Source organism: Aplidium turbinatum, chromosome 10, assembly GCF_918807975.1.
Source record: "Aplidium turbinatum chromosome 10, kaAplTurb1.1, whole genome shotgun sequence".
NCBI lineage: Eukaryota > Metazoa > Chordata > Ascidiacea > Aplousobranchia > Polyclinidae > Aplidium > Aplidium turbinatum.
The window spans coordinates 23532109-23546178 of record NC_137481.1 but is presented as its reverse complement, the minus strand read 5'-3'; the positions used below and the strand labels follow the sequence as shown (position 1 = coordinate 23546178).

The window sequence follows — 14070 nt, the reverse complement described above, 5'->3', positions numbered from 1 at the left end:
ACTATTTGTATTCAGAAACGTTGAAAAAGAGACTCAAGTGAATAAATTGCTATATTTTTGAAGTTTTATACCTCGATTCAAACTTCCATCGTGGGCAATACCAGAAAAAAACAACAACAATGAATCACCCCAATACTAAGCACACACACTTTGTGGTACACCTTAAAAAGGTGAATCATTTTTTTTGGTCACTTTCTGAAAGGATAGCCGCTTATGGAATAAGTTTGGCATTAAAATTTTAACAACAATCAGTTTCTAAAGCTATAAATTCTTCACTATGGAACGATGAGTCACAACAACATAGTCATGATTCCGAGTTATTTTCGCATTGACTACGTCGATGCAAGCGCACTCGCCAATCATGATCGGTCTATATTTGTAGAAATGTAAACGAACAACCCAGGAATTAACGCGAGACTGTAGAATGGCTCTTCGGCATGATTCCAACTTATAGATGAATATTTTGCTGGTTTCAAAAATATTTTAGACAAAATAATTTCAAAAATTAGAGTTTGGGATTGCAAAAAATATGCAACTAAAATAAAACGTTCACGGTTCTTCTTATTGAAAGCTCTCACGAGAAGAAAAGTTGTCTTCGTATTTGATAAGCAAACACTATGAAATGAACTGAATAATTTTTCCAAAAAGCAAATAAAAAACGGCAAAAGAATGCTACCTGACTGTATGCTGGCTCTCCAACAGTATCAGCACATTGTCTTGATTGATTGAATTTTTATTCTCGGACTGAGAAAGCTTCTGGCTGAGCTTAATCCTGGCAGTTTCGCATACTTGTAGTGGCTTTGATCCACTAACACAGGCCCGTCACCGAGATTGAGAGAGCGAAGTTTCCGCATGTGTTGAATTGTTGTTATCTGTGAATTGTTTCATCCACGGTAACCGGTCACTTGGTCGACAGACATTTGGTCGACAAGACATTTGGTCGACAAGACATTTGGTCGACAGGACGTTAGGTCGACAGAACCATTCATTTTAGGGTTAGTTAACTAACTTTAACCCTAACCTAACCCTAACTCTAGCTCTAACCCTAACCTAACCCAAATGTCCTGTCGACCAAATGTCCTGTCGACCAAATGTCCTGTCGACCAAATGTCCTGTCGACCAAATGTCTGTCGACCAAACGACCGGCTACGTCATCCACCAGGTGCCGCTGAATGAAGAGCTACCCTTGAAATGCGTTGCTCAGGCGCACAGTCCCAGAGTCGAACCAACGACGCTTGATCTTGTCGTCTCTTCGTTTGTAAAGTCGAACGCTCAACCAACTGAGCTATCGGGGCTAAAGACTTGACTGGTTCAAATATAACAACATGATACTTCCTATGGCATTCACTAGGTTCAATGGATAGAACGCCCCATGTACCGGTGTATATGACTCAGATACGCCATTAGAACACAAAACAATGAATAACAATCTTCGTATAGAAGGAATAAATTCGGTTCGGACTACATGTTCCAATGGCAAAGCACTCATCGAAACTTTGTGGTAGAGAAATTGTAGCCGCTCTGAAGCGTCTTTGTGAGAAGTAACGTTATTACAAGGCACGGCTGTGGACTCGGGCGAAAAATATACGACTCCGAATCCTCGGTGCATAACAGGCCAACTCCAACTTAAGCTTCAGTGTTGCCAGATTTTTTAGAGTTGTCAGATTTTTGTGCATTTTGTCCTTTTTCATTTTTGTAAAGTTTAATTTCACTTTAAGTTGTGATCGAAATTCAAATGGGGACTTGTACAGAAATTGACAAAAAAAAACACTTATAATTTCTGGTAAAGTTTTAGAGCGCAATACGGCGAACAAGAAACAATAGGCTATATGTGTTCAAAAAAAGATTGTAACCAAAAATTTAATTCTTCGTCGTCTTGTATCAAGCCGGAGTCAGAATCAACATTTTTTCCAATGACTCACACTCCACAGACTTGCTTGGCAACCACCCAGCCAGCAAAATCGGCCTTATTAGCCAGTAACATTTGCGGATGTTGAATCAGAGTAAAAAGGATAAATTTTGCTAGTTGGGTAGCAGCTAGTTTTGACATGTACCTGTTTTGATCGTAGCCTTTACTTCTCTGGTTGGTATTACTTTCTTGAGCATTAATCGAAAGATTTCTCAACTTTTCCAAAAACTTCCTGCAGAAAAAACACGTGTGTACATGATAACGCAGATTAATACAAGCGGTTTTGAGATATAAAAAAGTCAGCTGATCGTTTAAATCTCACTACAATCAATAATAACAAACTTTTCTGTTTAAAAGAAGCTAATACTACACCATTGCTACAGACCACAAAACAGCGTCAACCCAAGCTATTACGCAGGTGTGCTAGCAATATACGTAACAACACAAGTCGACTTTCAACCAGGCTTTTTTGAAGCAAAGAGAGATGGTGTATGCATGATGCATTTATTAACTTACTTTTCTAATGCTTTATTCCTGAAGATGTTTCGGACTTGAAACTCTTGCAATTCCTAAGCAAACACAGTTATCATAAATACCTTGTAATGGATCACAGCTAGCCTAGTCTAAAAAATTAAAACAGTACTGGAAACATTGAACAAACTAAAATCATGCTTTTCGCAAGTCAAACAATCTCTATAAAAACAACAGTTTTAGTTTCAATATCTGAAGTGTGCTTTAAAGCGATTCTCACTCAAATCTTAGCTAAACGCCACAGTTACAACATCTTGCCTGGCTATGGGCCCTGTCAAATACTCTGTAGCAACTAAATATATGAACGAAGAACAATGGTTTTTAAAAGTGATATACACAAAGCACGACGGATGACTCAGGATAAAAGGAAATTACATGGAACAGAACTTTGCAGGACTTTTTCGGTTTGCACACTCTTGAATAAAAAGCGCAGCTAGTGTGCAACAGGCGAGGTAGATTAAAACGTGAATGAAACTTCATCGAGCTATGACACATAGAAAATTGAAAAAGTACAAAACTCTTATTTATGTAAACCAGTGCAATGCGAAATTAAAATGTATTCAGTGATTTTACTTTAAATCACAGTATATCGCAAAATAAAACGATAAGTTACGTTGATATAACAATACAACTAAATCCATTTCATGATTCTCAGAGAAAGGTTGTAACTGTGTTAGAGAAAACATTCGCAAATTCTAACAGTCTAACCAATTCTACGCAGTGACTCTCTGAATCAGCACCCTTACAATAAACTAAGAAATGCCAATTTTTACAATTTTTCAAGGGCATTGAAGTTACAGATCTAACACTGGTAAGTAAAAAGAATCAAATATTACAATTCAATCCTTATCTATGATATGTTTAGATTTGCAGAAAAAAAACAACGAAATGGCGGCAATCGTGAACTTCCCTGAATAAAACAGTATTTATTAATTTACATCAATGTTATCAAAAGATTGCATGCCTGATATTCAGAACAAAGATGATTAAACTATACGTTTCTCGGCAGCCGACTGTAGCAAGAATTGACAGCGATAGACACCGTGTTTCGCCCATTAGTCTGGGCTCGTCAGTATCGCACCACTCATTCATGCCACAAGGGTATTCGACCATTTAACATTTCGACATATATACAAGACCATTCGACCGCCGCTTCTACCAGTCAGTTTAACTCAGGACTATCTTTGTGGAAACTTTTTTTTCTTCACAAAGATGATTATCATAACGTTTATATAACTATTGTAAACATAACTATAAAGTACTATGGAGTATACGAAACAAGGTTTGCAATTACATCTCACAAAAACAAAAGTGATATGAGTAAAAAAGATGAAAATTTTCCAAGCTTATACATTAATGGAAATGCTGTTAAAAATGTAACTAGTGTCTGCTATCTGGAAAGTGTCACAACAGACACAATACATAAATTAGAATGCAAATCGCTATGGCAAAAACAGCTGTGACACCACTTACAACGTGTGGAAACAGAGGTCAATTGGTAAAAACACAAAGTTAAGATTGCTGCGAACTCTCGTTTTCCCAATTGCCACATATGGATGTGAAATTTGGACATGCAAAAAAAGGGATATTAACCCTTAGGCGGTTGGGCTCCTGGAGTCTTGCTCAGTTTGGGGGGGGGCTGTCGATTCTTCTTATGCTTTTGGAGTGATATCTCTGTTATTTTTTAAGGCACGGTTTCAAAATTTGGGATTCACTTTGTAAAACTATTCACGCAGAGCATATCCGAAAATTAAAACTATGTAAATTTTAGAACTGCTTATATACGTTGAAATGTTGATGTGACTTATGACGTTTGAATTATTTGGTATTTTTTGATAGAGTAATGAAAAACATGCATTGCAATGTTGTGAATAATTTTTTTTTACATAATCTCAATTTAAATCATTTGATTAACGAGACATGGGCCAAATTAATTGCTTTCGTCCAGCTGGTGGGAAAATTTTGAACAATAGAATATGAAATATTTCAGAGGATGTGCTGAGAAATGCCTTATATCTCTCAATTTATAACCTTTATTCGCTCAAAATTTCAGCTCAATAGAGGTGAATAAAAGTTAGGAAAAGTCAAGAAATCTCGTAGTCGCAGCCTCAGTGGTTTTAGAGATACAACTGTTGATACAAAAAAGTTGAATTGACAGCCCCCCCCCAACCTTCAAAGGGTTAAAATGTTTTGTAATGTGGTGTCACAAGAAACTATTCTGGATTGAAAGAAAAACAAATCAATTTGTTACCCAACAAACAGACGATAACTGGAGTCTGAATAACAACATCAACCTAAGAAAATTAAGGTATTTCGAACACATAGCAAGAAGTACTCGTTGAAAAATTTGACGTTGACTGGGAAGGTACAAAGCAAACGAAAAAAGGACAACAAAAAATGAAATATTTTGACAATATCAAGGAAATTACGGAAATGAAAAACACGCAGGAAGTACCACTAAAAACAAACGACAGAACAAAATGGAGGAAGTTCATGTGAGAGATCACAGCTGATCAAACCTGATTAATCTGTTGAAGAAGAAGTGCGAAAAATAGATTTTATAGCACATGCTTTAAAAATTTGAAATGCAAAATATTTAATCTACAAAAAACGGTTAACAACAGAGTGCTAATTGTAGTCTGAGCCTAACAGTTTTTACGCAGAAAAGCAGAGGTAGATCGATGCGTTTGGTTTGACTGACAGTAACCGGACATATATAATAAATAATATTAAATCCTAACCAATTGCTCTCTTATTAACAAGTTTGGTTTAAACAACTTTGAAAAATTACCTTAAGACTACTCCACTGCAAAATACAAATCGTAGCCTAGGTATTTTGTCTCAAATATACTGTAATCACTGACAGCTACAGAGACCTGCCACTACCACTGACTGACATGCCACCGCTAAACAATCATCGCATATATGTCACGTTCAACGCAACAAGATGCATAGACTATCCTTTGAAAACGCCAAGTAAATTATTTGATAATAAAAACTAGCCCTTGCGCCAAAGAAAAGAATATTTTCATATGATACAAAAGCTAACAAATAAAACCACTTGTTTAAGAAGCGTGTTCTGCCATATGGTGGCCTAGAAATTGTTTACGACCTACGTAAACAAGCATGAAACCTTGACAATAAAAAAATGGAAAATGTTAAAATATTTTCCTAATAAATAAAAACTTAAGCATTTCAGAGAAAGCCATATAACTATAGTTTATTGTAAGTACTTTCACTTACCAACAGTTTTGAACCATTGATTTCCCTGCTAATAAGGGCAGCAGTATAATTGGAAAAACCTTCCTGTAAAAAGAAGTGGAGCGACTAAGAGCATATCATAACCTAAAAGAATGATAACTATCGATCACAGCAGCTTGGACTTTCTTAAATCATAAGAAAAATGAGGTTAGTCTATCGCTCCAATGATTAGCACTGCAAAAAAACATTGTTAGCAGTTAAACACTTGCTTTCGTCACAGGTATGGTAGGACGGGCATTATATCGATTCCCAGCGAAGATAATCGATCAATAAATTGATATACCATGACAAAGTGACGTCGTGTATTTATAGCACGGAGGGAAATTGGGAAATTTAGCGTCGGTGTGCCGCGTATCAACTTCCAGTCAGTTTATATTTTGCTACAATGTTTCTTGCGCAAAATCGTTATCATTCAATCAAACACAACTACAATAACCTTTGTCATTCGTGTAGTTACATTACCTTAAAACATAAATAGCAAACCAAAATCTTTTCAAAATGTAATCAATAAGAAAAAACACAGGGCAGTCATATAAAAACGTTCAACATGATCGAAAGAAATACGCACTGAAAATGTCACATTACACATGCAAAAGAAAATAGCAACTCTATTAAATATTTTTTAATCATTACTTCATTGTTGAAATTCATTCACTCATTGAAAGCCTTAAGTCGAGCATCACGTGTGAATTGAGAGCAGTAAATAAACTAACAAATATTAAGATAAGCATTTTTTGAATGTCATGTGTGCACAGTTATGGAGCGATTACGACGAAGAAGAAGTTATACAATCAATTCTATTTACCCCTGTTTAAACACGATAACATCTATTCAAGGTACTTGAATTGTATATATCAAATCAAAAATTAAACATCATTATTCGTTACTTTACTAAGTGCTCATCAGACAATGCGTGTAGCAATTGTTTGTTTCCAACTTTGAAAAGTTGTTGAGAGTTAAAAGAAGCCACATTTACTACACAAACACCACGTAGTCAATGATGTTCTATTTCCCGCAAGCAAATCATCATTTTTAACATTGATTAAAGACCTAACGTTTGCAGACATTGAATCAATGCAAAACGTTTGACTGGATGAGTTTTGAACTCAAAAGATCAATGACGCAACCACGCAAAAGTAAATGCTATATATATCCATTTGATTTAAACCATCCATGTCACTTACACGATTAAAATCTAATGAAAAACATCGCCATTAGCCTATTGTAAAATAAGAATAGAACGCAGCTAAGCAAGCAATACAAATCCACGCCTGTAGACTTAATTTTACTCTTCAGTAGATGTTCAAATCAACTGCACTACAAACAACGCGAAACTACAAGACTAACATTTTACAATTAGTTTAATTTAGCACACAAGCATGTTACATAAAAATTCTTGCTACGTTGCATTCATCTTCACATACAACTCCTTGAGATGAAAGCTTCTATGGATTTAGAATTTATACACTGCTTAGCCAGTAGCACATAACGTTTATCACCATTGAAACTATATTTCAGCATTAACTATAAACAACAGCTCCACAAATAACCGTCAATCAAACTTGTCATGGAAACATATTAGACATAGAAGACAATTTTTAAATCAACAAACGCATAGGTTTTGACTTTAAAAGTAACAAAATCTTCCATTAAACTTTCTTGGTGATCGTTTGCTTGATAAATGCAAGTAGTTTCATAATTTGAAAAGAAGCTTCTTCGCAAAATCCTTGCATAACTAAAGGTCTGCCAGTCAAATAAAAATAACATTTCCTAAGCAAATCCGTCAACGCAGTGGTAAAGTAGTTCAACCAAATGCTGAAATTTTCCCATCTTACCAACTGCAACTGTAAAAACACAACTGAAGCCTACAGAATATGTTGACTCTGAGGATGAAACATGAAACTGACGCAATAATGAAAGATTTTCTTGTAAAACAAGCAGTGTCTCCCCACTTCTTATCAAACAGCAAAGATGACTTGCTTAACAATTGTGGCATGAACTTTTATTACTTTTAGTGAGCCATGAATCTTCATAGCGTTGTAGGAATGAGCAAAAATATTGTGGAGTGGCTAAAAACAAGGATCTAAAACTTCTTACTCAAACAAAAGAACAAACATACACATTGTCAACAGACCAATCAAACAGTTGTTAGGCTACACAGAGAGTCATTGCAGAAATAAAAGCCACTTCCAAGAAATAAAGTCTTTGGAACAACGACAAGGAACAAAGACAAACAAGCAAACAAACTCGGTAAAGAATGTTGGTAGTTAATATAATTCTAATAAATAAATGGATAATAAATTGTCGGCTGCGTAGCCGAGTGGTGAGAACGTCTGCGCGACGTTCGAAAGAACGTGGGTTCGACACCGCTCCAGATCCAGAACACGCGGCTCTGTCTCGACAAAGACACTTAATGGCAAGCCAAAATAAGGGGAGAAGCTGACTCGAAGACTCTATGTCACTTCGCCGCTTCCTGTCGTCTGTTGTAACGCATTTGTGATATCATTGTAGGCTACTGTATATTGGTTTGGTTTCAAAACAAAACGATTGCAAAACATCGCAAAGGACAAAACAGAATGGAGATCCTATCAACCTTGTTGAAAGACTGATCGAAGCCAGCGGATGCCAAACGATTTGGCTACACTGGCGGCGGAGACAGTTACAATAATAATACTGTATATTATCGCAATGGGCGCAAATAAAAACACGATTATTATTAATTAATAAAATTCTAATAATTCAATATCAAACACCTATACTTCAGTTTGCCTTTGATAATCCAGGGCTTCCTTGCAAGCTCGCAAGTCACAAAATGTTTTTGTGAGTTAATAAATAAAGTTCAAAAACAAAAATCACTAAAACAATTGAATTAGATGGAGTTAGTGTTAAATCACCAATTATAACCATAACTTTTTTACATCAAGCCTTGTTCTTTTTGATCATTTTTCTGTGCAGAACTTAAAGCGAAAAAAAAAGAAAATTAACTGTAAAATATCTTCATGCTAAGATTTACCATGTCATGGCGTTACTGTATATCAACATCTGAAAAGAAGCACTACATATTATTATAGATCACCACTACTCCACATCTCACACAATTGCTTATTTTTCTCCTTTTGGTTCGCACTTACGTCTAAGAATGGCATGGATTGCAGCAAGCAGCAGGTGTATTTACGATTTAATAATTAAGTGGACCTGAATTTAAACAAAGAAAATTCAGCAACATAACAGGCTGAACTGCTTTTTCGAGACGGATGCAGGTGCGCGGTGATCGTCTGCGCATAGGAGTTAGTATTTTCCGATCAATTGTGAACCACCATCTTTTGGCAAGTGTGGTGCTAGCACTGACTATGCCATTAACAACTATGGGAGCAAGTCTTTTAGGCGCTGGTCTAATAGGCGCGCACACTGTGGCGTCTGGATATTTAGGTGCGGAGCACTGTGGCGCCCAGTCATTTAGGTGCTATTACTAGTAAAGTCTGTAGATTGTATTAGCTTGGCAGCTTGCCAGAAAATTATATCATGGCTTCAGTGAGTGAAGCTGCTAAAACCGGCAAAGCTTTTCACACAAAATGTTACATTGAACAGAAAAATATATTGTTGTTTTATTGATTTATTATTGTTTTATTTGTTGTTAGTCCAGGTTTGCTTTGGTGAAAGCTTTATCAATAAATTATTGAAGCTTACGAACATTATTGAGTTCATTTTTAGTTAACTCTTTCGCGACCACGGACGTATACACACGTGTTGGGATTTTTGCCATGATGACCAAGGAAGTATCCCTACGTCCAAGGTTAAAAGGTAGCCTATTTCAAGCAAAAAAATAATGTAAATGATGGCAGATCCATAGTCTTTGCCTGTCTTTTTTTGGCTAATTAAAAAAAATATTTTGGCGGTGCAGTTATCAGATGAGGACTTCTTAAAGATGGGGACACAGTGGATTTTTTTTTCTTTTACTCATTGGAATTGGCAGTCAAAACTGGCTAGGCAACCCCTTACTTTGGAATTTCTCGATCAAAAACACTGTAGGCTAAATTACGTAAACTTTTTGCTTAAAATTGTCCAAATTTTTCCATAATCATTCTGCTGTACCTCCTAAAGCATTGCGCGCAGAAACGAAGTAAATTTTTTCTCATGTGCAGAATTGTTTTGGCATTCGATTAAACTACATATATTTTCATATTATTGTATCATGCTTGGGTAGTAAAAATTATAATGAAGTACACTTTTCTGCCATTTTTTTAAAAATTAGAAAAAATACCTTTTGGAAAGTTGCTAGTTGTACATAGAATGTTTTAAATTTTATTGCAAAGCTTTGCATCTTCGGATAGCTGAAGAGGTATGTTTTCATTTGATGTCAAGATTGTGCGTCTACGTCGATCACATGACATGTTTTTACCGCGTAAATACAACAGATTTGTGTGAAAAATGTCTGGTAATTTAGATTAAATATAGATTACTTCTGTTCGGGATGGATTGGCCATGTGACGAGAACGCGTAAGACGCTCTACTACTGTTCACACGAATACATTTCTACAGGGCATATAGGCTACACCTTGGCTACAAATTGCAAGCATAATGGTGAGACTTCGCTCGTTATTAAACCTAGTCCGGGTTTTGACGGAAAACTAAGTTACTCTTCACTCAAGCCTACCGCCCGCTTGAGTACAGCCTACGGTACATTTTTACTGATGTTTAGTTATTATTTGACCTAACTAAAAGTGAACTCAATCTCATACATTTTCGGAAACTTGAATAATTTATTGATAAAGCTTTCGCCGGCGCAAACCTGGACTAACAACAAATAAATGCTGAACACGCGCATTAAATAAAACAACATATTTTTCTGTTCAATATAACATTTTATGTGAAAATCATTGCCGGTTTAAGCAGCTTCACTCACGGAAGCCATAACATATTTTTCTGTTCAATATAACATTTTGTGTGAAAAGCATTTCCGGTTCAAGCAGCTTCACCAATATATATTTTTCTGTGTAATATAACATTTTGTGTGAGAAAGCATTGCCAGTTTAGGCAACTTCACTCACTGAAGCCATGACCAACAACGCACACGCATCAACAAAACAATATATTTTCCTGTTCAATATTATATTTTGTGTGAAAAGCATTGCCCTACGCCCCTACCTGCCAAGCTGATACAATCTACAGACTTTAGTAGGAATAGCACCTAAATGAACGGGCGCCACAGTGCTCCGCACCTAAATATCCAGACGCCACACTGTGCGCGCCTATTAGACCAGCGCCTAACTGTCAGCGCTTAAAAGACGTGGACCCACAACTATGCCACCTTTTGTCTGCCAAATGGAAAAGAAAGTCTTTGTGTATTGAAAGACGGTACCAAAGCTTGTCTGCTTTCTAGTAGTAGGGGGGGGGGACTTAGAAGGACTTTTGGCGAAAAGTCATCCTCTTATAGGCTGAAAATATGAACCATGATATGAAAATTCCAACTAGCCCAAATTTATGTCTCTGGACTGTCGTATACCATTTTGAAGATGACCACTTAGTGATTCCAGATATTGTCATGCAGTGTTGCAATATAAAATAACATTATCACTTTTAAACCTTTTTTGTCTTTTTTTCGAATGGTAAACACCTGTTCTGCTTGGAAAATGGCAAAATTGCAATTTTTATTGTTTATGCAGTTTGGTGCGAGTGATGATACAAACTAACTAGGTTATTTTGTTACATGCGCGATAGTTCTTAGTCTAATCTCTTCTAATAGAGTACAGCTTTTGGTAAAAGTAACTGTTAGCCCATTGGAGTCTGAGATAGTATCATACTGTGGTAGCAACAAAGGTGTCCAGTAGCTAATGTTGTCTGGTTGACAAGACAATGAAATGAAGTGTCTAAATTCTGTTTGATAAGTTATGAAAAGATGGCTACCAAATAACTGTACTTTTCCAGAAACTTTGTAGTGTAGTGAGCCCCAAAAGCTCTGGTCACAATGCTACAAAACATGGTGCCATTAAAACTACAGTATGAGTCTGTAACCAGTCATGTCAGGGCACACAATTCTCATGCGGTACCATAGTCTATCATTATCATTTTCATGAAGTTTCTGTAGATGTGTCATTTTCATCTAAGATATATCGTTATAACAACAAGCTATTTTAACAGCGCTGCTACCATGCACAAAACTTGGTGTCAAAACTGTGAGCAATGAAATAATGCACATTTACAAAATTGTGAAACATCAATTTTGTAACCCCATCATTTAGCGCTTTGATAGATGATAGTAAACCTATTTTCTACTAACAGTCCAACATAACATATTTTCTAAATTGTAAAACATTTCTGTTCATTGTATTTGTCATTGTCATTGTACATTACAATATGCTGATTTCACAATTAAACAACACTCAAAAAGTTTTAAATTTTAAAAACATAAAGTTTAAAAAAATAATTACAAATTGTAATGCCGGTACTGTAACTACATTTTGTTGTTTAGAACTCAGCGTTGCTTTGGATATCAAAACATGACAAAAGAAATCATCAGCTAACATAATGCAAAATTCTGGCATAGCACTAATGCATCGAAGACTAATTGGTTCTTCAATAATACAAAAGAAGATCATTTCAACAGTAAAATTATGTGATGCTCAATAATAATTTATCTTACCCTGACAGCCCATTCGGCAGTTTCATCCACAGACCATTTCTTCACTTCATGCAATGACGAGTGAGCAGCCATTAAACCTTAAAAGAAATATCACCTCATTAAGTTAGACACATTTAAAAATAGCAAATTTTCATTTATAAATACACACTTCTTACAAAGCTATTAAATAATTACCTTTCAAATAATTATGTATTCTAGAATTTTACTGACAAACCTGGAGTTGGTGTAGAGATACAGACTTAGTAAAACAAACAAAAAACTGTAGCTTACTACTTTCCTAAGTTTAGTTGCATGTATTTAGTCGGATATTCTAAATTTACAATATTTTGACATTGTCACTTTACTGTGCACTAAAAGATATTATATATATCATACGTAACTAATATACAGTGTATATACCAGCCTTATTTTTTAATCATAGATCGATTTCGCTATCATAGCATCCTCAGTAGCTCTTGACATGATCATACTGAGGATGCTGTGATAGCTAAATCGATCTATGATTAAAAAATGAAGCTGGTACACTGTTTGTTGCATTCAGCAGGCTAACAAGTCTTATAGTAATGATACGAGACAGTCAACTGCTTCAAGTGGACAGTTTTCTGGGTTGGTTCACAGAAACAGACAGGTTTTATTAGTCAACTAACTAATATCAATAATTCAATATTCAGATAATTACGTTAAAATATTCAAATCCATACCTAACTTCAACAAAGGATTTTCCAAACAACTAAAAAGTGTCTAAAACTTGTAAAGAGAGTTGCACAGACTAAAACAAGCCATTAGTATCTGTAACAAATGACCAATGACATTTTATAAACTGGACAAAATAAATAGCCTACTGCTACTGATTTCACAATACACTTTCAACTATAACTACCAGTACAGTAAAAGCTGGTAATTTAAACCTAGCTTATTTACATAGGGTGGAGTGAAAAAAACTTTTTTTTTAAATTCAAAAAAAGGGGGGTCTAGATCCCTGACAAATTGGCAAAAAAACAACAACAAAACTGGTTTCGGGGAGTTGCACCTCCTATTGGCCGTGCTACCCCCCATTTTATGGGGGAGTACCCCCAAATTTCTCAAATCGGCTGTAACTTTGGAACTGCTGGTGCTAGGAACATGAGTTTGGTATCAAATGATGCAGAATGAGAATCATCATATTTCTATCTGCTCTAAGAGGACTTTTTGCCTTAATCTCACTAGAAAAAAAGTTATGACAAAAAATGTATATTTTACCATGTTTTGGACAAAAACGGTAGCGCAGGCACAAGGTAATGGGTAAATGTGTACTGCATATGCACTATGCAGGTTACAGATAACTTGGATACTTTGGCTTATTTTATTTGCAATAAATATACAGCATAGTATGCATAATATATGGTATGATACACATGACATAAAGAATACAAGGGTTAATTGAGAGCATGTTGGCAGTGGCAACCATGGTCTAACGGTACAGTAGTGTGACTGCGGACTGGTAACACAAAATAGTGCTCATGTCATGTATACACACACTTGCAAGTAACAACTTTACTGCATGAGGTGGGGGTTACTAACTGGACACCTGTTCAAAGTGTAGGTGCATAAAACATGACATATAGAGCATATACTGTAATTGGTGATGGGTAGACTGTGATCTGCCATGAAATCATTGTCAAGGAAATACCAGCACAGAGCACACAGATTGATATGATCCATACTGCTGCACGTGCTAGGCCACCAGTAC

At 35.8% G+C, this 14070-nt stretch overlaps 1 protein-coding gene across 1 annotated transcript in view; it reads right to left on the bottom strand.

The window, feature by feature from the left end:
- The window catches only part of LOC145779080 (uncharacterized), a 43953-nt gene extending 31540 nt beyond the window's left edge, over positions 1-12413 (bottom strand). The window contains exons 1-4 of the mRNA XM_082590651.1: positions 12342-12413; positions 5684-5746; positions 2426-2478; positions 2055-2141 (exon numbers count right to left, since the gene is read on the bottom strand). Coding sequence (XP_082446777.1) covers positions 2055-2141; positions 2426-2478; positions 5684-5746; positions 12342-12413 — 275 coding nt within the window. The remainder of the gene's footprint in view (positions 1-2054; positions 2142-2425; positions 2479-5683; positions 5747-12341) is intronic.
- Positions 12414-14070: the final 1657 nt, after the last annotated feature.